Source organism: Haliaeetus leucocephalus, unplaced genomic scaffold (assembly GCF_000737465.1).
Source record: "Haliaeetus leucocephalus isolate CR32 unplaced genomic scaffold, Haliaeetus_leucocephalus-4.0 Scaffold240, whole genome shotgun sequence".
In the NCBI taxonomy this organism is placed as follows: Eukaryota; Metazoa; Chordata; class Aves; order Accipitriformes; family Accipitridae; genus Haliaeetus; species Haliaeetus leucocephalus.
Window position 1 is genome coordinate 9,175,727 of NW_010972676.1, and position 26,974 is coordinate 9,202,700.

Sequence of the window (26,974 nt, forward strand, 5' to 3'; positions counted from 1 at the left end):
CTTCCAGATGGTGTCACCCTTTTTCTTCTTGCATTTACTGTAGTTTAAATAATGTATATTGTATTGTTAATTAATGTGAATATCGAATTAAAGCACTTGAAACTTACATATTTATTATGCAGGTAGGAGGCACGTCAAATCTATTTTTAACTCTTACGCAGTCCACGTTGTGCAATGGGCTTTGGTTGTCGAGTTTATATTTTCAGCTGTGATATCAATAGGCTGATTTTCAGTAAATGTGACAAGTGGCCTTTGCAGTGGTCAGCTTCAAGCTTTGAACCCTCTGAGGAGGAGAAAAAAAACCCCAACCTTGTGTTGCAGTTTCGGAAAACCTTGGATGAGGACATTTTTTTTTTCCCCACTCCTGCTTTCCCTATTGATAAACTCGGTTCTCCTGATCACGGTCTATTCAAGCTGCTTCCCATCTGATCTTTGACAACTGCTTCTAAAAAATTATCAAGAAGACCAAGAATAGAACTTATCTTCATCGCTTTACATAAAAATGGCTGGGTGCATTGCCATGCTAACACTGCACTAAGTGGTACACGCAGGTAGGTTGAGATTTGCATGTTTTACTGATTTCTTGGTCAGTGTTGCAAGAACATGAAATGGGCTTTGGAATGTAGCTTTCAGTTAAAAAAATGTATTAAACTGTTAATGAAAACAACCTAATATTAAATTGTTGGCTTCACATATTGGCATGACAATTGTTCTTATATGTTTTTAAAAAATCTATTGTGAAAGTAGAGCAATCATGTCTGTTAAAATAATCATATGTACTAAGGGCGTGGCAACGCTTATGCAACAAAAGAATTTTTGAAAACCCTATTGATTCAATTACATTTTAAAGCTGACTACAAGCATTACTAAGCTTACAGTTAAAATGCAAAAATAAAAATTGAGGTAGATAAGAAAAATGAAAAATATTTAAATTCTGTCGTAAGCGGTTTTGTGTTTTGTGCGAAATCTTAAATAAAGATTAATATGCTTTAATGCTTATATTTTCAGTATTAGCTACAAACATAAACCTGCAGTATTTCTTTTTATTTTAAGGTAGAAGGACTTTAAAGAGAGAGAATGATGTAGATGGCCCTGTCAGCTTAAACTGACTATCAGTTCACTGAAGTGTGTTTTACTTCACACAAAAAGGTTATGAAATAAAAAGTTAACAGCCTTAGGTACAAAAACCTGAATTTGAGCATTACAAATAAAAGGAATTACGAGTATTGTATTACTTACACTAACTTTTCTAATATATTTGTTTCAGATTAATACTGGGCCAGAACCAGTTTCCTTGGCAACCAAATCCTTTTAAAAGGTGCAATAGTAGAGATGTAGAAAGATGTTACTCTCTTTAATAGCAATATCACAATGCAAATGGAAATTTTGCAGTTGTTTCCTTTCACTTCTAAATGAGAATCTGATCTCATTTTATGTTTCCATGCGGCTATCATTTCTTAAACGATGCCATGTTTATAAAGCTGTACACAACAAAAAACTGTTCTATTCCTGTTTTGCATTGGTTGTTTCCAGAAACGTACCCCAGTTTCTTTTTTTTAATATAGCCTAGTCTGGCATGTAGGTCAAGGTTTGTACTGTGTGTATATAAAGTGATAGTTTCATTATCACAAGTATAAAAGTATCACTGAAATACTTAGCAGCTGAGAAATGTAGAGAATCAGAAGTATGTTTAAATCTTCTTTCACCTTTGCTGAATTCAGCCACAGTAATGCTAATAAACCTATCTTTAAATAGTGGACCCACTCTGAAGTTCAGGTAAAGAGCTGTGTTTAAGCATACTGGAAAAGATCTTCTGTCGGATCTTAAACAAGTCTTTATAGAGTAAGCTCATTTGTGGTCTGCGGTAATTTGCAGACCTTAGAGATTTTGCAAAATTTAAGTTTTACAATTCCTTACTTCTATTTTTAGCTACTATTTTTAACAGTATCAGTAAAGTTAAATCTTACATGTACCACAGGTAACTGCTTATATAGAATCACGTTACTAAATGTCTCTACTGAGCTTGTAACATAGTGTATCTCCTTGTGAATCTCCTTTGTACATGACTTGAGAAATTCTCACTACTGCAATGAGACTTTTTGCAGCAGGGTAGCCATTTTCCTTTCATGTCCTTGACTTTAAAATGACTAAGTATATTTTGTGTGGATGAGGACCGAGCACTGAAAATTAATGCAGAGGAGGTATTTAGAAGCACAGCCAATTATCAATAATAGCTCTGACAGTGTCAGTAATATCAAACTAATTCTCATATATTTCTAAATATATCAGTTCAGTGCATTCCAAATAAACAGAGTATAACTGTTCAAGAATATGGCTTGTCATCTGTCTTGATAGGCCAATGCTTAATAATGATAATAAAACCATTTGATTCATAATTATGAGATTAGTTTGACGCAGTGCAATATTCCCCCGTTCCACCTAAAGAAGCAGAACTGAAAACGTAATAAACAGCATCTCTCAAGTGACATATTAAAGTTTGCATTTTTTTGTAATTTGATTTATCTCCAGTAGCTTGCTTCTGCTGATTATTTTCCTGTCTGAAATGTTAATATAGAGTGCACCATTACATGTAGTTAACAAAATTGCATTTCTTTGTTTATTTCTTGTGTGGTTGTTTTTAAAGGAAGTTGCTGAGCAAATGCTATGTAGAAGCAATCTATTTATTGCTGCTGCTATTTATCTTTAGAAAAGATGGGGCACTTAGCCATAAACTGGTTTTATTATGTCTTTGTGTTTGAACATACCCACTCAAGGCATTTAAAAAAAGTGTAGCTCTGTTACATGAGCATGCGTCGCTATGATTGTTTTAAATCCATTTACAAATTTGCTCTTTTGTTAGGGGGTGCAAGTCCTCTTGTAATTAATATGACTGAACTCAAGTGCTTTCATGAGTCTGGAAAAACTCACTGGCAGCCTGTGTACAGTAATTTCTTCTAGCTAAAGAAACTGATTTATCTATTAAGGAGTCATCTAGTAATTAGCAAGCTGTTTCCAGTTTGACTATTATACATGGTTTGCTGTATGTATTTTAATGGTAGTTACATCTAGGTAATGCAGAGCGTCAGAATGTTATAGCCAGAGGTGCCATAAGAAATCTTGTGTAAACTTCATCCATTTTATTCTCTTTGGCTGAGAGGGCTAACCAGGGCACGTAGGAGCAGGTGCAGTTTTTCACACCTCCAGCACAGCCTGCAAATGTTATTGTTAGGGGGGCTTGGGGTTTTTTTTCCAGTTTTATCATAGAAGTCTAACTGTTGATACTGAATCCTCCCTTTATAATTGAAACGTGTTCTTTTATCCATGCAAATTCCATTTCTGCCTAACAGAAAATCTATACAAAGCACGAGTAAAAAGGAATTAAAACTAAAAATCATTCACTCAGACACTATTCTACCTGCTTTTCAATGACCTTTCTGATTAAGGTTACTTCTGCCTCTAAACTTCATTTTGATTTGAAACTGTAGGTCTCTCAGTGTGAAACTATCTGTGTTCAGATAATATTTGTCAGACTGTTAGACTGGTAGTAAAGAACAGGTACGAATTAACCCTTTTGGGGCATCTAGTGTCTGTTGTAATGTATCATGTGAATTGCTTTATTATGTTTTTAAAGGGCTTTATTATGTATAATATTACATTTGAATTCTACTATTATCAAATTTGGGAATTCTTTAGCTTTGATAAGATCTTTCACTGCTGGATTCCTCCAAATATGATGTTTAAGCTTCCCATTCACCATAATATTTCACGTCATTTGTGAATATGACTTTATTGGTATCTGAAGTAATAAAAATGGCTTAATGCAATTTTCTTTCATTCTGGCCTTTGTTATGGGCAGATGTGAGCTATAGAATACTTATTCAAATCAAGATGTACTAAAAATATACTCAGCTAAACCAACGAAAAAAATTAGCTCACCTTCTTACCTTTTAAAGCCAGAGTAACGGATCCTGTATTTCCTGTATAATGTTCTTTATAAAAGTATATGGTATATTTGCAAATGGAAGATGGATCTATGTATTCTTAATTGCTGCTATATAAATGCCTATCAGATGACTCATAAGGCTTTATCTGTAAGATTTTGCAGTTGCTCTATGGAACAATTTAATTTTGTTTAGTAGCTTTGAAACAAAGCCCTGTTCTGAATAATTTTTACACTATTACATGATAACCTTATTAGGACGTTTGATACATAATAACATAAAATCAGGATGCTTCACAACGATGAATAATCTTGTAAGCAGAGAGATACAGGAAGTGTATTCTAGAGAACAAGAGTTGCCTAGAAATGTCATTATCACAGATACTGTGATGACATCTGTGACAGAAGAGACCAAAAGAAAAGTGGCAGAATGGAAAAAGGAGGAAAAAAAAGGCCTTTTGAAAGACTGCAAAAAAACAGGGAGGCATTTAAGATAAAGGATAACTTGTAATTGGTTTCAGCAGTTTATGTGGAGTCAAGGGATTTAGCTAGTAATGATGATTGTTTCTTCCTGTACCATGATTTCTTTTATAAACTGGCAAACTATGAAGCTAATCTTAAAATACACTTGTTTTCTGCTGACGTTACCTTGTGAAACTCAGGAGCAGACTAACTGAGGAAGCTGTGAAGCCTCCATTATTTGATGTCTTATTCAGTAAATGTGTGAGGAATAATTTGGATATAGTTGAGACGGGGGAAAGGAAATAGAGCCAAGGATTGGTTTTAGTCTAATTTTTCCAGTGATCCCAATGAAAAATTATTTCAAACTTGATAATGTCCTTACATTTCTGTCTAGAACACATCATGAAACATTATGTCCAGTTTGCACTATACAGGTTAAACCATAATAAAACAATGCAGTTAGAAGCATTATTCACAATAGTTTGGTTAACGGTACTGTTTTATTGCTGGTATGTTGTAAGCCTCCCAGGTGTAGATATGGAGTCCTACAGCACTCCAGGGAAAATTTTGATGAATTACGCAATGTATCTGGAAATTAGTACTTGTCTAATAATTTAGTCATTAAATTTGGATTTTCCCCTTTGCAGGCTGATACACAGTAGCCACAGAGTTCACAAAATTAATGAGATGGTTTTGCCAAAAATACCTGTCGATACCACTTTTAAAAGACTCTAGCAGAAGAACAACCTGATTTTAGGTGGGTAAGTTTATGGGGTGATTATAGCAAGCTGAAATCTCTTTAAAACTCACATAGAAATAGTGCTAAAATATTTAACACTTTAAAACCACTGCATTACATGATTTTTTTTTTTCAGTTAAAGTTCTACCTTTTTTACAATCATTTAAGAGTTGTTCTCACTATGGTACCACACTGGTCTATTCTCATGTCAGTATTCTTGGATTTTTCCAGCTCCCGCTGGATTTTTATTGCCATAGAGGTTGGACAAACAAAATCAGGCAGAACAGATCTTTGAAACAGGTTGTTATAGCCTCCAGTGATCTGTACAGACCAAACATATTGGCAGGCAAGCAAACTTCACGAGCTTGCCAGAATGTTAACTCTGGATCCCAGTCACTAGTGTTCATTACAAATCTGTGCCATACAATAAAGGTAGAGGAACTCTCTTAGTGCCAATGCCCATTTCTAATATTGTTGTTTTGGTAAAGTTGTATATAGTTCGTCTAATCTCTACCTTTATACATGACTCTAATCAGAGGTAGTAGAAAACCTCTTGAATTATGAGCTGCAAAGAGCACTTTGTAAACTGAAGTATAGTATTGTGATAAATAATCAGGATATTTCAAAATAAGAGTCACATTTTGCATGGCTTTTTCAAATATTAGCATTTTCCTTTCTTCTTACTGTGAATATGCAATAATCATCTTGGTTAAAATAAGTATGTTCGGCATCTGTGCTTTAGAGTTGAGATACGTATGTATTGAATGAAAGACTCGGTGAAATCCTGATTAATTCATTAAGTTTGAACGTGGTTCTTTGTATCACAGAGTATAATTTGTGTTATAGGAAGGCAGTAGTTTCATTGATTTCAGTGGCACTGTTTGCACAAATTTCTGTAGGAAACATTTTTTTGCATCATAGTCATTAATGCTGTGATATCTCTATCTAGAAATAAGTAATTAAGGCTACCAGGCAGAATGTTAGATAAGGAAACAAATTAAAAAAAAACAAAAACAAAACCCCTCTTCAATTGCCAGAATATCTCAAAATGTTTTCTGTATTTAAGTTTACTTTTAATACACAATGTTGTATGACATAGAAGATGGTAATGGATTTTCAGAGACAATAAGATGGCATTGGTGGTTTAAACTAATCAGCGAAACATTAAAATTAAATAAATTCAGGTTACCTGGACTTACAGAATTAATGGGCTACAAAATCTAAGTTGTACCTATTTTCAATAAATTGTCATAGCACGCTTGCTCAGTATATTTTAGGTAGAATACTGGGCCATAACCTGTTTCCTTGGCAACCACATACGAATAAAAGGTACATTAGCAAAGCTGCAGATGTGTGTCAGTGAATGCTTATTAAGTAGCCTAATGCATTTACATACCATGTGCTCACAATAATGCATGCATCTTGAAAATCACCATATAAAAAGATTTCTGGGCATGGCCCAATGTGGATTCTTAATATTCAAAGGTTTTAACCTAAAAACCTCATGTTTTCAATGGAAATATCTCTTGTGATTTTTTTTTCTTTTCATTGCGCTTTAAATTGCACTTGCGATAAGTGGACAAAATTGGCATGGTAGGCTTGGTCTGCAAATCGAAACCTTTCTCCAAGATTCTGAATACTTATAGCACTGCTTTAAGACAACAAAATATGGATTGAAATTAAGGTTCACGGTATCTTTCATAAATGCTTAGGCATTCTAAATTTGAAACTTGTACCAGCATTCAGGAGCAAGTACGACTATACTGTTTTACACAGTGACGAACTAAAGCCACTAAATAAAAATGAAACTGGTGTTGCTTGCAGCACTCTCATTCTATCCAACGTATTCAGGCAATGAGATATGACCATGTGTTGTCTTGTAATAGTTAACAACAGAAAAAGGGGCAGGGGGGAAGAAAAAGCTGTAGAAGAATGAAAATGGCAGTTGTTCATGGATTTTCAGAATAAGATGTGGATGTAGCGTTTAGGCAGTATTCACACTTTCTGTGCAAGTGTTTGTATAGTATGATTTTGTCTTATATTCCTGTATTTAAAAGAAGCTCAGATATATAAGATCAGTTTTAACAAATTTGTTTACCGACTTCAGCAAGTTTATGTAGAAGTTATTTTTGGCCTGCCTTCTTAAAGTATTCATTTGTATATAAAATGAAAAGCGTATACAACCCTTCAGGTTAACTATGCTATCCTAAGATGATATATCTTTAAGAAATAAGTCTAAAATGCTAGTAATTAAAAAGACAGGAAAAAACGGGAATCTGCAAATCCTGAGCTTAAATTCAGTTGGTGTAATCTGAGAAGCTGTTTATGTGATGAGTAGCCTAATTAAAACCCCCTTGAATCAATGAAAAGGTTCCCATTGACTTTTTTGGAGTGTGCAATAAGAGAGAAAGCTTCATACGTAACAATGAGATTTAGCAAATAAAGATTATCCTGACAATGTTAAACATTTCCATAACTCTCAACAGTCAAGTGTACCAGAATCTAGTATTAATTCCAGATAGTTTGAACACTATGACATTAATCTTTTCATGATCCTGAACCGTAAACAATGTTGTTACATACCATCACATGCTATAATACTACTAATTTGGGAAATTATTAGGGAGATGCAAGTCAACTGTTTTTTTTCTTTTTATTATTTGTTGCTTCCCATCTGAGCTGAGCTCACTGTCAGGCCAGAATTTGTGCCTGGGGTAATTCACGTTGGTGGCAGAGCATGCAGCACAAACCAGAGGTGGAGCCATCAAGATTTTCTTCTTACTGCCAGCTGCTACCAGCTTTTGCTACAGTCCTTCTCCATTGCACGAGCAGAGGCCCTGCTATAGCTTTAGGTTGGAAACGTCCAGCAGGATGGAAGAGGAGGAATAGGGCTTGGGCTGGGCCACTTAGGTCAGCACAAAATGGAGCATAAGAATATTTAAGAGCATACAGCCAAAGTTATTGTGTGTCCAATAAGTTGTCATAATGAATGGCCACACTGAAATGATGAGTCAGAGTAATAGCTATCACTTGTGCATTGCTTTTGACATGCTAAAGTTTACCAATACAACAGCAAACACAAAAACATATTTTGCAATATTTTAAGAATATTGGAGATCAGTGGTGGCCAGTTACAGCTTGAAGACCAATTCTAGCTTTCAAAATGGCTGTGTCCAGCCATCTAGCAGAATACTTAAATCAGGTGTTTCCAGGGGAAGGGATTTAGCCCTATTTTCAGTCTAGCATGATTGCTGCATCGGCTGTAGTAAAGGGCAAGAATGGCTGCATTGGCCTGGCCCCCAGCACACCTGACTGAGAATAACAGTGGCCTCTGAGCATGCAGCTTGGCTGCTGCTCTTGTGGATGTTGGTTCAGATATTCAAAGGATGATTCCTCTGAAAATTGGAAAATGAGTAGCGGGGTTCAACTACTTTTACTTTTTCTTTCTGATAACTGCATGGGCAACAGAACACCACATAGTAATTCTCCAAAATGAACAAAATTTAAATGTTTAATTTGCTACTTTTGTTTAAAGGTATTCAAATACATAAATTACTACATGTGACAACAGTCAACAACAGAAAAATGTCTGGTTTTGTTACTCTGTCTGTAAACATAGCTTCATTATTTTAATTGATCTGTGCTAGCTAAGGACTGTGATATGTCCCAGAAGTGTAGGAGGCTAGAAAGTGGCCTGTCAGCAGCATATAAAAAATGAAAGACTTAAACGGAAAATAATACTGAGATTGTTCAGAGATAGCAAGATCTAAAGTCAGCTGATTCTTAATAGCAGTACAACATAAGCTTTTATATTCTGTGCAAAAGAAGAATTTGGATTTATGTCCATTATTGCTGTTGCTTCATTTTCCTATTTAGACTGGTAGAACGACAAAGATATAGTTATACCTTTAAGAATTGCTTTTATGTGTTCTGTTTAGTGTTAATGGGACTCAGATTAGACCGTGCCTAAATTGCAAGAAAGCAACATAGCTTGGAGAAAGACTTTCTTTGGTGCACATGCACAGGTCACACAGTTTGTGAGCCAAATGAGTTCTGCCAGGCTCCTCTCTCAACCAGACTTGGAGGAGCAGGCAGCTGCTGTAGGTCTCCATAACTGTGCTCCTTCTGCCTTCCTCCCCCTGCACTTGATGCTTGAGAAGAGGAGAAGGGTTACACAAAGGAACTCTTTCCCTTGCTCATGTAACAGAAAGGGGAGTGAAGCCATCTTGAGCTGCTGGTTCCTTCTTGTGCCTCACTTCTGAGTGAAGTGTTGTCTGCCTGAGGGGTGCAGAGGAGCTGTTTTCCTCCTCAGCAGCATCACTAGCTGCTTTGACCTCAGCAGTGAGAGCAATGAAGAAGACAGTCCATCCAAGTGTTTCTTCTCATGGATAGGGTGGCCTGCTCTAGGCACTGAGAAGGAAACCAATCCTGTCACTCATGAGGAATTTGCAAGAGTTGGTAATGCTATATATGTTGTTTCCTGCTGCTGTTTAAGAACTGAAACTGCTTGACTAGAGAGGAACATTGGAACATTTTTTTCCTAGGCAGTCTGAAATACTCTTAAGGAAAGAATACCACGTGCCACAAGTTGCAGAAGTGAGATTATCAGACTTCAGAAAAGCATCCAAACACCACCACATCAGTAACCTTGGAACTGTTTTATACATTTTAAAGAAGTAAAAGTTTGCTGACAATTTTCTCTGTGCCTTGCAATTTTACCATATAAGAAATAATCCACTGCTAAACTACCTGGAGTTCTATTTAACAAGAACATAATATTTATGTGATGTTATATGCAATCATTTATATATTGAATGGGAATTGGTATGCATACACTAGCAAGATTGCTGGTTTTAAACTATATGATTTGTATTGTGGCTTAGCCCCTGAAATCAGGGCTGCAGATGCAGATAAATCTTAGTCTGACTTCTCACAGATTATCAATGCAGTCTGTTCACATAGGTTCCACTGCAGCACCAGTTCCACCATTATCTTTGCATGCAATTGGTTTTACGTGAAATATTATAATGAGAATGTAAAATCCTGGGTGCAGCCAAGATGGCCTTATAAAAATTTCTTACTCTGAAGAATAATTTTAATACATAAGGTGATGGGACTAAGAATTCCAAGTAGCACAAATTATATATATATATATGGAAATTAGTATTTTCAATTACAGTACTAGTCATAAAAAAGGTGATTCTTTTTTTAGTGGATGAGCTGAAGTTGCCTTAAGAAAATACCCTATCAATTAAAAAAAAAGAAAAAAAAGAGAAAAATGAGTCGGTTTTCTCCTAACCTGTTATATATACTGCCAGAGCATCAAATGATCAAGTACAAATAAACTAATGTCTCTAAGTTGGGGGTATCTGCTATACAAATGATGGCTATGCATCTGATTTTCAAAACAGTTTAAAATAATCAATTTTAATTAAGATTTAGGGGGAATTCATAACCTAATCTTCCTTAAATCTGTTTCATGTAATCTAAAAAGATGCTTGTATTTATTGTTGTTCAGTAATGCATTTCTTTCTTTTAAAGGATTACAACAGGTTTAATTTAATCCATATTATTGTATTTTTACTGACAACATATCTGTCACAAGTGCCTCTTATGGCACTTGTGTCAGAAATCTTCATTAATACATATTAATATGTATATATGCACCTAAAATGATAATAAACAATAGTAAATAAGCAATAGACAAAGTCCAAGATTAAAAGTAACCTACCTGTGAGTATGAAACTTTGCTTCCCAGTTATGTAGGTTGGAATAAAAAAAAGAAGATTGTGAAAACTTTGGGACACACTTTGCTTTTGCAATCAATACTGCTGTGTTCTTCAACTATTGTGCCACCTTCCATAGCTGTTGGCAAACAGCTACTGATAAGAACAGCTCAGTTTGTCATAAGATGAAAGAAACCATTTTTTGGTAGCAGAGAGTCCTAAGCTAAAAAGATACTCATTGCTTCAGTAGGTGAACTTATTTATAAGAATTTCAGTGATTCAGAAGCAGTAATTAAGCTCTCCACAGAGATGTTCAGGATTTCAGAAACGATCTTTTAATGTGGATTGTGTAAAATAGTGAAAGAAGGGGGATGTATAGATCAGTCACTGAAATTATGACAATTTCCTGATAAGAACAAATTTCTTTCCGTATCTTTTAAACAACCAGGAAAGCATATGATAGTTCCAAGACAGAATGCTGGAAAAAAAGACCTCCCCTCCTTATAATAGGTTGTGTATCTTATGTTGATATTAAATAGTTTCCTCTGATGATAATCAGCATTTATCACGAAGGGGCTCTAGCAAAGCTCTAACTTCCAGGCCCCTTAAGGGCGACAATGATGAAATAGTTCCTGCTTCTGGATTTTTTTTTTGGTCTAAAATGAATCAGTTCCTACTATTCAGTGCTTCTAATGCATAGGCTTAAGATTTGAAAACAAAATAACTGTCCAGTAAAACCTCATACACAATAGCTTGTAAAAAGTAAACACAGGTCAGCCTTGGGCAAAACTAGTATTTTCAAGCAAGCTTTAAGACAAAAGCAAATTGTCCATTTTTCTAACAGTATTTTCCACCTGTCTCAAAGTCCAGTTTTTCTCTAAGCTTCTTGATTCCAAGAACTGGGAAAACAGGTTTTGCTGACTGTTTAAAGGGAGAGGCAGAGAGAGAGAGAACATATAGGAAGACTACCAAATATATTGGCGCATCTGGCTAAATGAAATCAAGCTACTTCCTTCTTTATCTAGGTAAGCATTTGTTAGTGCTTATGAAGCGCTAATAGTATTGTTGCACTTGTTTCCTGAGGCAATAATCATCTGAAGAAACCTAAATTAGAGAGTAAGACTACTGCTTAAAATAAACACGATACCGCGTGAGTTTCTATTTATGCTTATAAAAAGATAATTAATATAATCAGATAAGGAAAATAAGGTAAATGTGATTATATTTCAGTAACCAAATGAATTTACTTCAGACATTTTTTCAAGGGAGTATTTCATCTGTCCTTTTTAGCGGGTGGTTGCAGAAGTTATGCACAGAGCTGGGCGTACCTCCATACATGCTTTCTCTTTCTTCCTACGAGAAAGGCTCTGAAGGAGAGTAAGGCAATCAAAATCCTGCGTTAGGTTCAAGAGGAATTCTAAATGATGTGGACAAAACCGCATTGATGACCACGGAGCAAGGGGTCGGATACAGGGAACACTGGATTTCCTCATCTCTCTCAATTTACAGTCCTTGCGGATAAACAACTTGGCTGACACGCTAGATCTCCCAGCTGGCCGTGTTAATTAAGCACAAAGCATTTGCTGTAAAATAAACGCACGAGAAATAACGCAGCCGCTAGGAAACGAAGAAGGGAGGCCAGGGCGCTGCCATCAGCCCGTACTTCACAAACCACAGGCAAATCTGATTACCAGGGATTATCAGAGCAAAATGGCTGCTGCGCCGTCCTGCCGCCGTCAGCGGGCCGCGCGCGGCGGCAGGGCCGGCGGGCGCCGCGGGCCACGCGCCGCCAGGAAGATGGCACCTGTCACGTCACCGCGCACCCGGCGCACCGTCCCGCTGAGCTGCTGCCTTCGCCTTCCTCCCTGCTAGAGGAAACCTCACAGACATGGTTTTAACCGCCAGGTAGCTCAAAAACAGTGAGTCGTTCTGCATTCGAGCGCACAGTTGCGTAAGCGTTTCTGTTACTGCTGGGGAAAATCGCGCGCCAGGTTCACGCGCGTCTCCCCCTCGGCTGGAGATGCAGTCCAGCCCGGCGCGGTTACAGCCCGTGAACAGGAAGCGTCCTCGAGCTGCCTGCAGCGGAGGGGCTGCCAGAGGTTTGGGTGTCTCGAGAGGCTCCGCTCCGCTCCGAGACGGACGGAGCTCGGCTGGCGTTAGCGTGCCGCCGCCGGGAGCTGGTGTTCGAGGCAGTTGGGGCAGGAGTCGGGGGCAGTCGCGTTTCAGCTCTGCAGCAGCCGTCGGCCTTGAACGTACTTGCGGAAGCCGGCGCTTCCCGCTCACGAGAAGAGGGGTCGGGGCTGTTAGCGCGCGCGTCCAGCTCCCCCCTGTGGGGGAAGGCTGCGCGCGAGCCCGCGGGGACCCCCCCCCCCCCCCCGGCGCCCTGAACTCGGGTGTCGGAACGGACGCGGACAAGGGGGTGAAGCCTTTCCATGCCTGAAGGAACCGGGCGTGCAGCGGGGAATGTTTGCTGGTTTCGCCTTATTTTTTTTTAATTACTTTTAGAGCCGGATCAGTTACGGAGTGCCCTGCCGCCGAGACGGGACTCGCTTTCGTTTTCAAAGCGAGAAACATCACTTCGTAAAAAGCGCAAGCCTGCGCTGAGCGCTGATAAGGGTGTAAAGGCCGTTCTCCATGTGATGAGAAACGATCGTAGAAAGTGCGAAGTAGGAAGTGAGAGAACGAGTTAGGGATGCTGCTCATAGGCAAGAATTACGGCTCTGAAGGAATGGTTCATCTGGTGGCTTCAGAGATCTGCTAATACTAACGTAATAGTCTTACGCTAAATTCCAACACCCCCCCTCCCCAGCTGTCTGAATTAAAAGTTAGAGGAAACCGTGTGAGGCCGAAAAAAATGATTTAAAGTCTATGATGCTTATGAGGCTATAACAAATAGAAAAGGTAAGTGTTCTGTATTAATAAGGAAGGATGCAAGCAGCGAGAGTCTAACAAAAAATATAAATGTACTTGTAGAAGTATCATGTAGCTGTGTAGACTGGAGCACTAAGCTACATGCCACTGCAAGCTATTAAACATAATTAGACATCATTAAAACTTCCCTGCATGCCTGAGGTTGTAAGGAGGCTGAAGGGACCCTGGTCAAGGCAGCCCTGCGTAGCCGTGCTGGTAGCCCAGATGGGACTGGTGAAGTGATTCCATAAAAAACTGAGCTACCATCATAAAAGCGATGGTTGGACAGTAGGTTTCCAGGTGGGCAAGGAGCAGGATAGAGCTGGGGGGGGGGGGGGGAGTGTGGGGGGGGGGGACTTGGGTTTTTTTTGTTTTTGTTTGGTTTTTGTTTTGTTTGTTTGTGATGCCTTAGCCCTACTTCTGCTCTAGAACAAAATAGTGCCCTTTAGGAGAGTTAGATACAGATGAATGTTCTTTCTCAGTTGGGGAAACAGGCTGGAAACAAAACAGAGGTAGCCTTCAAAGTACATTAATAGAGTGGAATGAAACTGAACATAAGAAAATTACGGAGTGAACGTGTTTCCATAGTGTCCATGTTGGTAAGTACCAGAAAATATTAGCATCTTTAAAATCCCAGTAGAAATGTGCAGAATAAGAAAACAGAGGGAGAACTGTTATTACAGTTTATCAACTGTCTTGCTGGTTTTTATTTTGCCCGGGTACTAGCAACCGGCCCTAATGTTTTTTTTGTTGATGCCACTAGTTTGTCTTTCAAATTTAGCTGACTGAAGTGGAATAAAAGTATCTCTTCTCATAGGTAATGGCATATACTTGCGTGGCAGTGGATTTCAGAAGTTTAACGAAAGTTAAAAATAATATTCCTAGATTGCAGCAGTTCTCTTTGGTAGTAAAGAATTTTGTATTTGTTGTATTTAGTATTCATCAGCCAGTAAAACTTTTTTGTGATCTCTTTGTTTACGTCAAAGTAATATTAATATAAAAATTAACAGTAGCTTACTCCCTCTGCAGTGTCCATGTAGAGCTGGCTGCTCTAATATTTATAATTGGCAGTGTCATCTGTGAGGTGTAAGTAGTCAAATTTGTGTTTGGATGCATCAACCTCTGATCTTTCCATTAACTTTTAGTATTACTTATTTTCACTTATGACTGTTGTCCTGGAGTGGTATTCATTGATATCAGAAAAGGTAACTTTATTGGTTTAATCAACCTACTGACCATTACACTCCAGTTTCAGATTAATATTTAAATCTCATTTCTCAAAGTGATTCAACAACTTTTAATGACAGGTTAAGTCTGTACTCTTTTTGCAGAAAATCTGCAAATAGCAAGGTAACTCCCAATCAAAAAATCTGCTGTTCAGAAGCTAAAGTTATCTATAGGTGCACCAAAGACTATTAAGTTATACTATAGAGGTACTGTTCAGATTCCTGAGAAATTATTTATATCTGGATTGAGAGTAAAAAGTATCAAAATAACATACATATTTGTGTCAAAAAAAGGATGGCTTAGTAGGCCAAAGAGTTTTGTTGACCTTTAATAGGTCAAATGGTATTTACACGTTTTGGGCAACATTTATAAATAATACTAGAATTTCTTCCATAATTCTATAATAAAAATAATACATAATAATAGTAACATTCTAAATGGGACTTTCCAGTGTTTTAATTAAAAATATTTTATAATAATAATACACCTGGAAAGTTTGATCTCTGGGTATCTTGGTCTCAGTAGAGCTCCCTTGGAAACTGAAGAGCACGTTTTCCTTTTGCAGTATGATCTGCAAATGGAACGTAAAATACTTCTAAAATATTCCATTTATGTGTGTGCTAAGTAGAGCATTCTGATTTTATAGCATTTCAGACACATTTTTCACAAATGCAAGAAGCAAGACAGGTAAAATAAAAGGCATTAGAGAATCATTACACACATGAATAAATGGACTATTTGGGGAATGCTTAGGTTGAGACAGAGAAGCAAAAAGTGTTGGCTCTGAAAATAAATTTGCTCTGGAATTTTTCTGTATAACTTTCCAATGATATATATAGCAGCAGATGGTTTAGTATACAGCAAAAAAATTAAATATCCAAATAGCAAATGAGAGCTTATATTATCTTTACACAAGAAATCTAGTTTGGTGTTTTACTGAGCATACCAAAATATCCAGGACTACAAAAACTGGCAGTCTGGGTACATGCAAGTAGAAATTGAAAATATTAAATTTTTCTCCTTAGGAGGATAAATTTTGAAATAACTAGTTGAATAATAAGACTTCTACTAAAACCACTTGGGTTTGTAGGCCTTGCTTGTAAATGCTTCTTAGTATAGAAGTAGCAGTGTGATATATTTAGCAAACAGTATGTCAGATGAAGTGTCTTTGAACTAAAACCAGCTGTCTCCAATAAAGAAACAGAAAAAACACAGGCAAGTTCCTATGGGGCAGTTCACTGGGAGGTAAAGTTGACATCATTTATTTTCTATGCTCAGGAAATAACTCTATCAGTAGCTCCTGTTGTGAAATGTTTTTGACGTCTGACAGTTGGTTTCTAATACCACATCACATGAGCAAGTCAGGTGTGATCTCAGACATTGTCAATGAGAAAAAAGAATCAATTATGGGATAGTGGCTGCTTGCTTGAAGAAAAGCGTTCTTGTCAGTATTCTTTCTGTAGAAGACTTGATATGCTATAAACTATCTACAATTATATATGGGTTTTCAGATACCAAACCAAAGCAGATAACCATACCTAACTACTGTGAATTTCAGGTTATCACTCCAAATGAATAAACATCTCTCATTTTAAGCCAAATAAGTGTAATAAATAAACATGTAAACTATGATTTTAAGATTTAAAGCCGCAAAACAATGCATCTATATTTATAGCTGCTGTGAGTGACCAGATAATCAAAATAATATGTCTACATTTCTATCACAGTTACACTGATGAATTCATTTCTTGACCTCCATGACATACATAAGCCATCAGAAGTATTTTTTGTGAATCACAATTTTGATATTTATTAATTACATGCATTGAAAATTCTTAGCCATTAAACTCTATTAGAAGTTTTGGCCATTTGCATAGATAATACCTTCCTGATAGAAACAGGGGCCATGCTACAAAGTACAAATTTTACTTCCAAGCTTCATGCATAATGTACCAAATTATGATCTTTTTCATAGGACATTGTGTTTGTCTTTACAGTAAGATTGTTAATGTTTTTTGTATAATTTAATTTGCAGTGAGGTAGTTGGCGGATTTGTGATAAAGTGTCCAAGGTGTAACTAGATTAGCTAGAGCAAGGGTGTATGTCCCATATTACTGACTTTGTGATAAAGACCCTGTTTTCAAGAAAGGCTTACTTCTGAATAGCTTGGGTGAGAGAGTCAGTGTGTTCTAAATGGCCATTGCTGTTTGCTTAGTGAATATGGGTCAAACCTTGATTTCACCATTTGGATCAAACCCATCTTAATAAATATATTGGCATTTTTAATGTAAACTATTCTAGGGTAAGGGGCATTTTAAATATTTTCAAACTTAATGTTTATGTTCGGAGCAGTAGATGGAATGTTTAGAAAGTACTCCTAACTTATTAGAGCACTACAGTGTGGTAGTATTTTAAGCTATCTTACAAAATATCTGTAGTTGGTCATTTTAAGGGGCATTTTGATTCCACAAGTTGAAAGAAAAGGGTCTTTAATAAATATGCAGATTTTTTTACTGTGGTGGTTGGTAAGTGCCAGTAGGACAACTATTTCTTCATGACTTGAAGTCAGAAATGGGCAGTGGTAGTTAAAAACACTACTCAGAGATGGAAAAAAAGGAACAAACCTCATTATATGGTACAGATCTGAATTTGAACAGAGCAAAAAAATAATCTGCTTAAGTCAGAGACTTTCTCCAGATACATACTGTCAAATTAATCCATTTTCTCAGTCTGTTTTTCATTCATAACTTGCATCTTTTACCTCAATTAAACAAACCAGTATATCCATACAGTAACAGTCTGGCTAATCTAAACACTTTTTGTCAGCATTAAGCCTCATTATTATAAATTGGCAGTTATTTAACAGTATTTACTATTGCAATTAAATCTCATTATTTGGTAGAAATTAAGAACACACCATCAAATTTTAAAGTATGAACGCTATGAATCTCATCTATAACTGAAGAAAAAACTCCATGCTATTACTCGTTTTACTCACTGAATTTATAAATTCAGTTACTTATAATTTTTCAGTCATTTTAAAGTGAACACTATTTAATAAAATTCAATCACTATTTAAAAAATAATACTCTGTTTACGTAAATAGTGTTATATGTACTCCGCTATTGTTTACAAAATTGTGTTGCTTGTGCATTCATTTGTTTATAAAGCCTTATCCTGTAACTGAAACTTTTTTGTAGGGGATCTCTGATCCATGTTTTAAATGTCAGCTTAATAAGGGGATCACATGCAATTGTGTTGTTTGTCAGAGAATGACTTAACAGCCCCAGAAAACAAAGTCCTCAGTATCCACAGAACCACAGCAATTCAGCCTTCCCCATAATGTCTACCAAATGCCTCAACCGCATGCTGGGGGAATTACCTCAAGGGTTCAGTGAGTCATTCAGTGTGAACCTGAGCAGATGCACCCACTGGCACAATAGAAAGCTGGTGGCTGTGGTCCCCAGTGAAAGGCATGGGGTGGGCAACAGACCCATGCAGGGACGGAGAAGATTCTCTGCCTCCTGCTGAGGAGCTACTGGTGTTCCTGCATCCTTGATCTGTACATAGATTACCTTCAGTATTGTTGGCATGAGTGAACCTAAGATGACTTTGACCTGAAGTGCTATGACAAAATTTTACTCATTCTTAAAATTTAAAAGTTAATAAATTAAAAATATGTATAAAATAAATATAGAACTATAAGTTTGGTCTGTAACTGAAATGGATGAAAAATGCCTTCTGAATATATTTACATTTTTCTTTTTCTTTTTTTTTTTTCTGTAGATGACAATCATGTCCCATTCAAAGGATCTCAAGGATGACTTCCACAGTGACACTGTACTTTCCATTTTAAATGAACAGCGCATTCGGGGTATTTTATGTGATGTCACCATAATCGTGGAAGATACCAAATTTAAAGCCCATAGTAATGTCCTGGCAGCTTCAAGCCTTTACTTTAAAAACATTTTTTGGAGTCGTACTATCTGTATTTCAGGTCATGTACTGGAGTTAGATGATCTCAAAGCTGAAGTGTTTACAGAAATACTGAATTACATCTACAGTTCCACAGTGGTTGTTAAGAGGCAGGAGACTGTAACGGACCTTGCAGCTGCAGGGAAAAAACTGGGAATATCATTTCTAGAAGATCTTACGGATGTTAATTTTTCAAGTTCCCCCTGCCCCTATGGATACTGTATTAATGAAAAAGGGACTGTCAAAGAGGAAAAACATGAAAAGAGACATGAAGACTCTGCTGTGACAAATGGACCACGAATTACAAATGCATTCTCAATTTTTGAAACTGAAAACAGTTTGTTTTCTCCACTTGATTTGAGGGCAAGCTTTAAAAAGGTATCTGAGACAATACAAGCTCCCAGCATCAGCCTTGACAGAAGCGACGTTTGCAAAGATGCTGAGCCAGCCAGTACACTGGCTGAACACTCCTATGCAGTTTCTTCCGGGGGAGATACTTTTCAAGGAACACCTTTTCCTGAACAGGAAAGCAGTCCTTCATACAAGATGGGTGAAGACCACTATGAAAATCTCCAAGCCACACCACTCATTCAGCCAGGAAAACAAGCATGTAGTACTTCTAAGACAGCCTTTAAGCCCCAGGGTACTGGTTTGACTATAGCAAAAGTACCAGCCCCTGCAGTAACCACTACAGAAGCCCAACGTGAAGCAGTTACTGATCAGACAATTATTTCCTTTCCAAAACCTCAAAATAAAGCAGGAGATTTCCATTTATCCAGAGAAGAGGAAAACAATTCTGCTAATGTCTCTGGATCTGTGGCAACTGTTGTTCCACCTGTTTACAATTGTAACTGTTGTGCAAAATCATTCAATGACAGGGCATTACTCAGTACTCATCTTCAGCTCCATTCAGAGCATCAGGAAACTTTCATATGCAAATATTGCAGCAAGCAATTTGCAAATTTAAATATACTGGAAAGTCATGAACAAGTCTGCATGAGGTCAAGTAGCTTATCGGTTCACAATGGAAACGAACAAAATTTTGCAGATAACTATACTGCTACAGACGGAAGGAATGGAAGTTCATATGCAAACGCAGAGCCTCTATTGTCTGAAAACAGCATCACTGATTATTCTAATGCAAATTGTACTCTACCAGAAACAGATCATTTGGTTAAGGTTGTTGATGGGCAGATATTATATACTTGCATTGTTTGCAAGCGTAGTTATGTAACATTGTCTAGCCTTCGAAGACATGCAAATGTGCATTCATGGAGAAGAACATACCCTTGTCACTACTGCAATAAAGTATTTGCATTAGCTGAGTATCGCACCAGACATGAGATCTGGCACACTGGAGAAAGACGATATCAGTGCATTTTCTGTCTGGAGACTTTTATGACTTACTACATACTAAAAAATCATCAGAAGTCTTTCCATGCAATTGACCATCGTCTCTCAGTAAATAAAAAGACAGCCAATGGAGGCTTAAAACCAAGTATGTACCCATACAAACTTTATCGACTTTTACCTATGAAATGCAGGCGACTACCTTACAAGTCCTACCGAAATTCTTCATATGAAAACGTTCAAACAAGCAGCCAGGTTAATGAAACTGCTTCTACTAACTGTTTCATTCCGAGTTCTCTTAGCTCTGAGCTACCACCACTGAATTTTCAAAGTAATATAATAGCAAACAACAGAACTCTTGCCTTGGATACATCTTCATGTAATGATACAGCATCTTCCACAAATACTCAGAACTCTTCCTCTTGGGGAGTAGGTATCTTAAATTCTGACCTGCAAAGGGACTTTTTCACAGCTGAAAAAAGAGTTTCTACTGCTGCAAATGACTCTGGTTCTCAGGAGTGTGATTCCTCAGTTGTGTCTTTAACTAATGTGAATGAAAATTCAACCTCTGTCATCAGTTACAGCAGTTCTGCACCCTCTGTTATAATGCACAGTAGCAGAGTTTCATCAGTAATAATGCACAGTAAAACAGTCACTTCTGTAGAAAACAAGACGACAGAATCTTCAAATAATCTACCTACTCAGTCTGTAAGTGATGATTGTAAATATGGGTCAGATAATTATGGGAAGTGCATTACAAAATCAAAAACTATTAAGGAGAAAAAGAAGACACTGCTGTACAACAGAGCCGAAGCAACTGAGGATACGCAGCACGTCACAGGATCTGGAGGTTCGTGTAGCAAAACAACAAATACTGTCCAACAATCAAGTAAAACTGAAACGTATATTGCAAAGCCTGCCTTACCTGGAACATCTACTGACAGCAACGTTGCGCCTCTTTGTCAAATAACAGTAAAAATTGGTAATGAGGCTATTGTAAAAAGACATATATTGGGATCTAAGCTGTTTTGTAAAAGGGGCCGAAAATCTAAACATGAGTCCAAACAGGACAATCTAATGGAGGAACCAGAAGTGGAGAGAAAAGAAAGAAGCCCATCTAGGCTCTATAGCTCAGAATGCCTGGAGCTGACAGAAATGTGTGATGATGTAAGTGACCAGGACTCCAGTGATAAACCCTGGAGACCCTATTATAATTACAAACCAAAAAAGAAATCCAAACAGCTAAGAAAAATTAAAAAGACCAAATGGAGGAAAAAGCATGGAAGCAAGAATACCATTATGGAAAGCCACAACACATGCAGTCGAGAGTACGCACTCAGGAATGCTCCTGAGGAAAAAGCAATCAGTCAAGAAGAGAACACAGAAATGCCTAATCTTCATTGTGAGCTCTGTGAAAGAGATCAGTCTTCCACTGCAGAAATCCAAGAACATGTACACTGGCATGTAGCTACTTCAAAGCCTTACATTTGTGAATTTTGCCAAAAACAATTTCAAAGTCCATCCACTTTAAAAATGCATATGAGGTGTCACACTGGGGAGAAGCCCTACACCTGCAAAACCTGTGGTAAATGTTTCTCAGTTCTTGGAAATCTACAGAAACATGAACGTATTCACCTGGGTGTCAAAGAGTTTGTCTGCCAATACTGTAATAAGGCGTTCACTTTAAATGAAACACTCAAAATACATGAAAGAATTCATACTGGAGAAAAACGCTACCACTGTCAGTTCTGTTTTCAGAGCTTCTTGTATCTTTCTACCAAAAGGAACCATGAGCAAAGGCATATACGTGAGCATAATGGAAAAGGATATGCTTGCTTTCAGTGCCCCAAAATTTGCAAGACAGCAGCTGCTCTGGGAATGCACCAGAAGAAACATCTCTTCAAAAGTTCAGGTCCACAAGATAGAAAAGAACAGTTTTGCAATGAAAGCACTAAACTTTTGGAAAATCCACATTTCCTTGGCTCAGAAAGAAGTGAAGTAAAAAATATACAAAATATAACTCCAGACGTTATACTCTGAGTGACAGTTGTGTAAGAGAGAAGAAAAATCCAAACCCATATATTGGAGAAAATATAGATGCATTAAACGGGAAAACGTCTCCACTCAAATTAGTATCATTTACTAAGATCAAATTTCTTCATCTAAACATGTCAATATATGCAAAAGAAGGAAAAATAACACAGAAAAGAAAAAACTAGTATTTGCAATAACACAAACTTAATGTGAAAGACCCAAAATACTTTTGACACAATAGACTTCTGACAGAGAGAGAAAAAAAAAAAGACAAAAAAAAAAAAGACCAACCAAACCCCTTCTACTTAGCATTACAGGAAACTAGTCACTGAACTATTTTACAGTGCTGTTTTTAAGTCAGAATCGTTCTAGCCGAAGTAAATATGTAGGTTCACAGTGTACTCTGTAGAAGGAATTTTTGCTGCAGAAACCATATATTGCATTTTATAACAAAAAGTAATGTGTTTATAAACAAAATAATTGTAATCTAGTGTATTCTAAAATGAAGGTGGGAAATGTTTCATGAACTTGGATACGCTGAAGTACAGTTGAGCTCTGGCGTGCTTTTCTGTAACTCAACATTTACAAAACATAATCAGGAGTTTAAACCTCTTTTTCTTTTCCATATTCAGTTTTGTAGTTACCATAATAACCATTAAGTCTGAGTGCTTGTGTGGAAAGTATTCCAGATTTATGATATCTCTGAGACATTTAATAAAGATTCAGTGGAACTCACAACAGCCAGTCTTCCAAACTGCATAAAGCCCAATGTCAATGGCCTAGTAGAGCTATTCAGGTACATTTGTCTAAAGAAGACTGTTCTCATGAAACAGCCTACCTTAAAGAAATCCTGTATATAGATGTCCACCTCCTGGTGGGTCTGCAACTCCTGTCTTTTAGAAGTATTCTTCTCAGCAGAAGAAGAGGAGATTTAGACAGAGTCTTCCTCCTCATCTTGGAGTAATACCTGGACAACAAACAACAGAGCAACTCCCCGTAAATACTTTGATTTTGGGAGGAGTAGGTAAATACTTAGGTTCTTGCTTCCTCATGTATCCGTGAGGCAATCCCTATGTATAAACAGGGATGGGGCCAGTTTGTGGGGTTCCCTGTCATCCCCATGCCTTAAATGCAACAGCTAACCTTCATATGTCCCTCCTCAGTGATCCCCCTAACCGTGCCAGCATCTGGCCCCAGGGAAGCTTTGTCACAGTGTCCCTTGGCCCAGGACAGTGGGCCCATAGCAGAGACGTGCCTGGAATGGGTTGCTGGAGGAAGAATTGTTGGCCTTTCTGCCTCCCTCATCCTGCCACACCGAAGGGTTGCGGTGAACCTTACGGCTTCACAGTTTGCTAAGAACTGGGAGAATAGGCTTCTGAAAGACATCACCAAAATATTACAGTTAACATTATTTTGTGAAAATGTGATTAATTTTTTAAAAAGTCAAAGAGGATGTATGTCTACAAGTTGCATTTTATATGATAGGGCTGTCTTGTACTGTATCTGCATTTCCAATTAGTCATGTATGTTCATCTCTGTGATGTGTTAAGTCAGGACAAAGGTTAGTGATCCTCAACTTCATTCTGCGTGCAAATATGGTACACAGTCTGTTTACTTACTTCGTCTTCTTGAATATTTTAAAAGAAACTATAGCTTGGGTACAGTAAAACTACGATTGAAATGATAATACAGTATTGATTGAAGTAATAATATAGTCCACTTACTTATTCTATCATTGGTGAATGCTATGAACCCCTTGAGAAATTCTGGTTTCATAGCAGCTTTGGTTTCATTTAAATAAGGATAATAGAAGAATAAACACAGGAAAGTACGGTCATGTTTCAAAGAAAGTACACAAAGATATCTTCTAAGTGGACTTGTATGATGATAATTATAGACCAAAGCAAATAAGGTAGAATATTTATAAATATAAAGATAATTTTACAAATATTTTATATAACTGTATAGTTCATAAGAAAAATATTGATAGCTTGTGTTAGGTTTGGGGGGGTTTGTATATTTTGATAAAAACACAATGACTTTGTAACTCTGTATATTCTCTACAGTTTATAGCAAAGCAGTTTTAAGATGGCAATGTCATGTTTATAGTTCAAGTGTGGCACTTTTACTACAAGTAACACGATGCAGTAATGAGTCAAGTATTAATGACCAAATTAGAATTAAAGTAAGTGTAAGAGAAGGTAAATACTATATGCTGTCAAAGACTGTAATTTGCTACATAATCACATCTGTATTTTTGTTTAGAAGAAAATATTAAATGCAGATGTTAAGGATTGATAAAGAGTCTAATTTTATTTTTAGAAAGAGTGATTATAACTCTGTTTTTGCTTAATTAAAATAACATCTTCCTATTTTTCTGTAAGTCTCTCCATTTTTTAAATTATGTTAATACATAATATATAAGATCCAGAGATATGTATCTTCTAATAGTTATTTCATTAGAAGATTAAGCAACACAGTTACCAAACGTTCCCTTCATTAAGGTCAAAACAGTGAATCGAGAACATGCCAGAGCTCAAGGGAAGTGATGGTATCTCCTGGCATCGTACCATTAAGGGTGAACACAATGCTGAGGTGAAGAGAATCTACCTGCTCAGTATCTTAAAGGACTTGGAAGACAGGTGAACTGCATTTAATACTTTTCAACATCTTAAAAATGTTTTCATGAGGACCTGAAACTTTAAAAATTCTTTTCTTTTCAATTCTGGTAGTAACCTTGCAGTACAGATTGTGTATTTTACACACTGTACTTCAGATCTTTTGGGACTACTGTCAAGAAATACAGTTCAGAATGCAAATATCTAATTGCATAAGGAAGTATGAAGATACGTACAAAATAGATTACACATATTCAAATTACTTCCCCCTTCAGCTAGGTGTCACTAGTCTGTAGCTTGCATTAAAAATTAGATTTAAGCTAAATCATGCAGGTCATTTTGGGATGGTCCTCGGGAGTAACTAAACAAAAAAATTTAGAAGTTGCTACATATAACAAATATGTTTTTCTCTATTTCAAATGCTAATTAAAAAGGCAAGTGGATCATCCCAAAGTTTGTGCATCTAAACAAAACGTTAGTCAATCTTCATTTATGACATACCCAAAATTAGAACAAGTATACTGAATGATACTGCTGTCTTCTGTGAAATGAGATAACATGACACAGCTAAACTACAGGCAGAAGCATATGAAGTAAGCCACAAAGTGTCATCATCACTTTCATTTGTTCTAAAATTCCTTAATATAGCAATAATCACTGGCAATTCAACACCTTAGCTGACATAAAAGGTTATCTCACAAGAGCAAAGATCCCCCCTACTTACCTCTTCATTGTTAAATGAAGAAATCATTCCCTTAAGTTTGCAAGTTAGCACGCCAGTGTTTGTCTTAACTATGTCCTTAGCTGAACAGATCTACCTGTCATACAGATGCTCCTAAAATGTAACTTTAAGAGAGGCCAAAAATAAACATTATGCAATTGAAACAGTATTCTGAATATAGTATGTTAGATTAAAACAAGGTGCTTTTTAAATAAAATGGAGTGTCAGGAATTAGACCATGGCAAAACTAAAAGTTGCACTGATAATGTCAATAGGAGGTCTGTGCTTCGAAGAAAGCTGATGCTAAGAAACAGTAAGCTCCCACTGTAATCGTAAGTTTTGAGAGGTATGGAAGAACTAGAGTCAGACGATCTTAACTTTTAAAATGTTGCAACCCACACCTCAAGCATACATCTTCATTCTCGGAGTACTACCTTGCTACGTTTCTCAGATCAAAGCCCTGGGTTAGCCTCAGTTCACCAGCCACCAGTCAGACAGGGCAGCCAACCTAGAGAGCCAACCAGAGATAATGAAATCCTCAATTTGTACTGTGGAGGAACCTCCCATTTCCAACTGGTTAAAATTCAGCTTATGCAAACTCGTGTCTTTGTGCAGATTTGGGTTTTGCATGCATACAAATACATCCGTTACTGGTATGATGAAGCAGCTTATTCCCCACCAACCCTCTGCCTGCCACCTTTCAAACATTCCTGTCCTCCCCCAACCACGATGTGGAGCGTGGGGACGAGGAAGGAACCTCGCCGCTGCTGACAGGGCAGCAAGGGAGACGTTGGATGCAGGAGAAGCCACCAAGGAATGAGGCACAGCAGTGCCTGACTGTCAGATTATATGGCTCGATGCCATATCATAGCAATAATGGCAAGATTGGTGCAGGAGAAATAAAAAATGGTCAGAGAACCACAGCAGAGGACTTCAATTAGAGACAAATGACAGATGCTGGCGTGAAAGTTTCCAAACTTGCCTTTGCTTTAACAGGACAGACTGAGAGGGCTTTCTAGGTGCAAAGTGAAGAATCCTAGTCCTCTAGTGCTTTCTAAAACAGCTTTAGTCCACTAAACTACCTCTGTTTTAGGATACATAAGTCACTAAAGGCTTTCACCATACTCTGTGCCTGCAGGGCCCGGAGGCTGATGTACCCTCAGCGTGTACCCTAGTGTCACCAAACTGGACACACTGCCTGCAGCCGACGGCTGGGTGGACGATGCAGAGCGACCTAAGACAGACAGACAGACGCCCACCGCCGATGTGGGA

The 26,974-nt window shown here is 37.4% G+C and overlaps 1 protein-coding gene across 7 annotated transcripts; it reads left to right on the forward strand.

The window, feature by feature from the left end:
* The first annotated feature begins 229 nt into the window (after positions 1–229).
* Positions 230–24,947, forward strand: ZBTB38 (zinc finger and BTB domain containing 38). 7 transcript variants are annotated; one of them, XM_010568332.1, is made up of 3 exons: positions 230–551; positions 5,050–5,159; positions 18,791–24,726. In XM_010568332.1, the coding sequence occupies exon 3, from the start codon at positions 18,791–18,793 to the stop codon at positions 22,367–22,369; it is 3,579 nt and encodes a 1,192-aa protein (XP_010566634.1). In that variant the 5' UTR covers positions 230–551; positions 5,050–5,159; the 3' UTR covers positions 22,370–24,726. The 7 variants fall into 7 exon arrangements, 6 of the variants coding, with proteins under 6 accessions (XP_010566634.1, XP_010566633.1, XP_010566630.1 ...); XM_010568331.1 differs by lacking the exons at positions 230–551; positions 5,050–5,159 and adding exons at positions 12,644–12,772; positions 13,373–13,768; XM_010568328.1 differs by lacking the exons at positions 230–551; positions 5,050–5,159 and adding exons at positions 12,644–12,772; positions 16,732–16,784.
* Positions 24,948–26,974: the final 2,027 nt, after the last annotated feature.

Excerpts from the sequence above, each read along its gene's own strand:
- ZBTB38 (XM_010568327.1), top strand. The coding sequence starts at position 14,320 with ATGAAACTGAACATAAGAAAATTACGGAGTGAACGTGTTTCCATAGTG. Across the intron at positions 14,377-18,790 it reads TTTCCATAGTGTCCATGTTG|ATGACAATCATGTCCCATTC; the intron begins GTAAGTACCAGA and ends TTTTTTCTGTAG.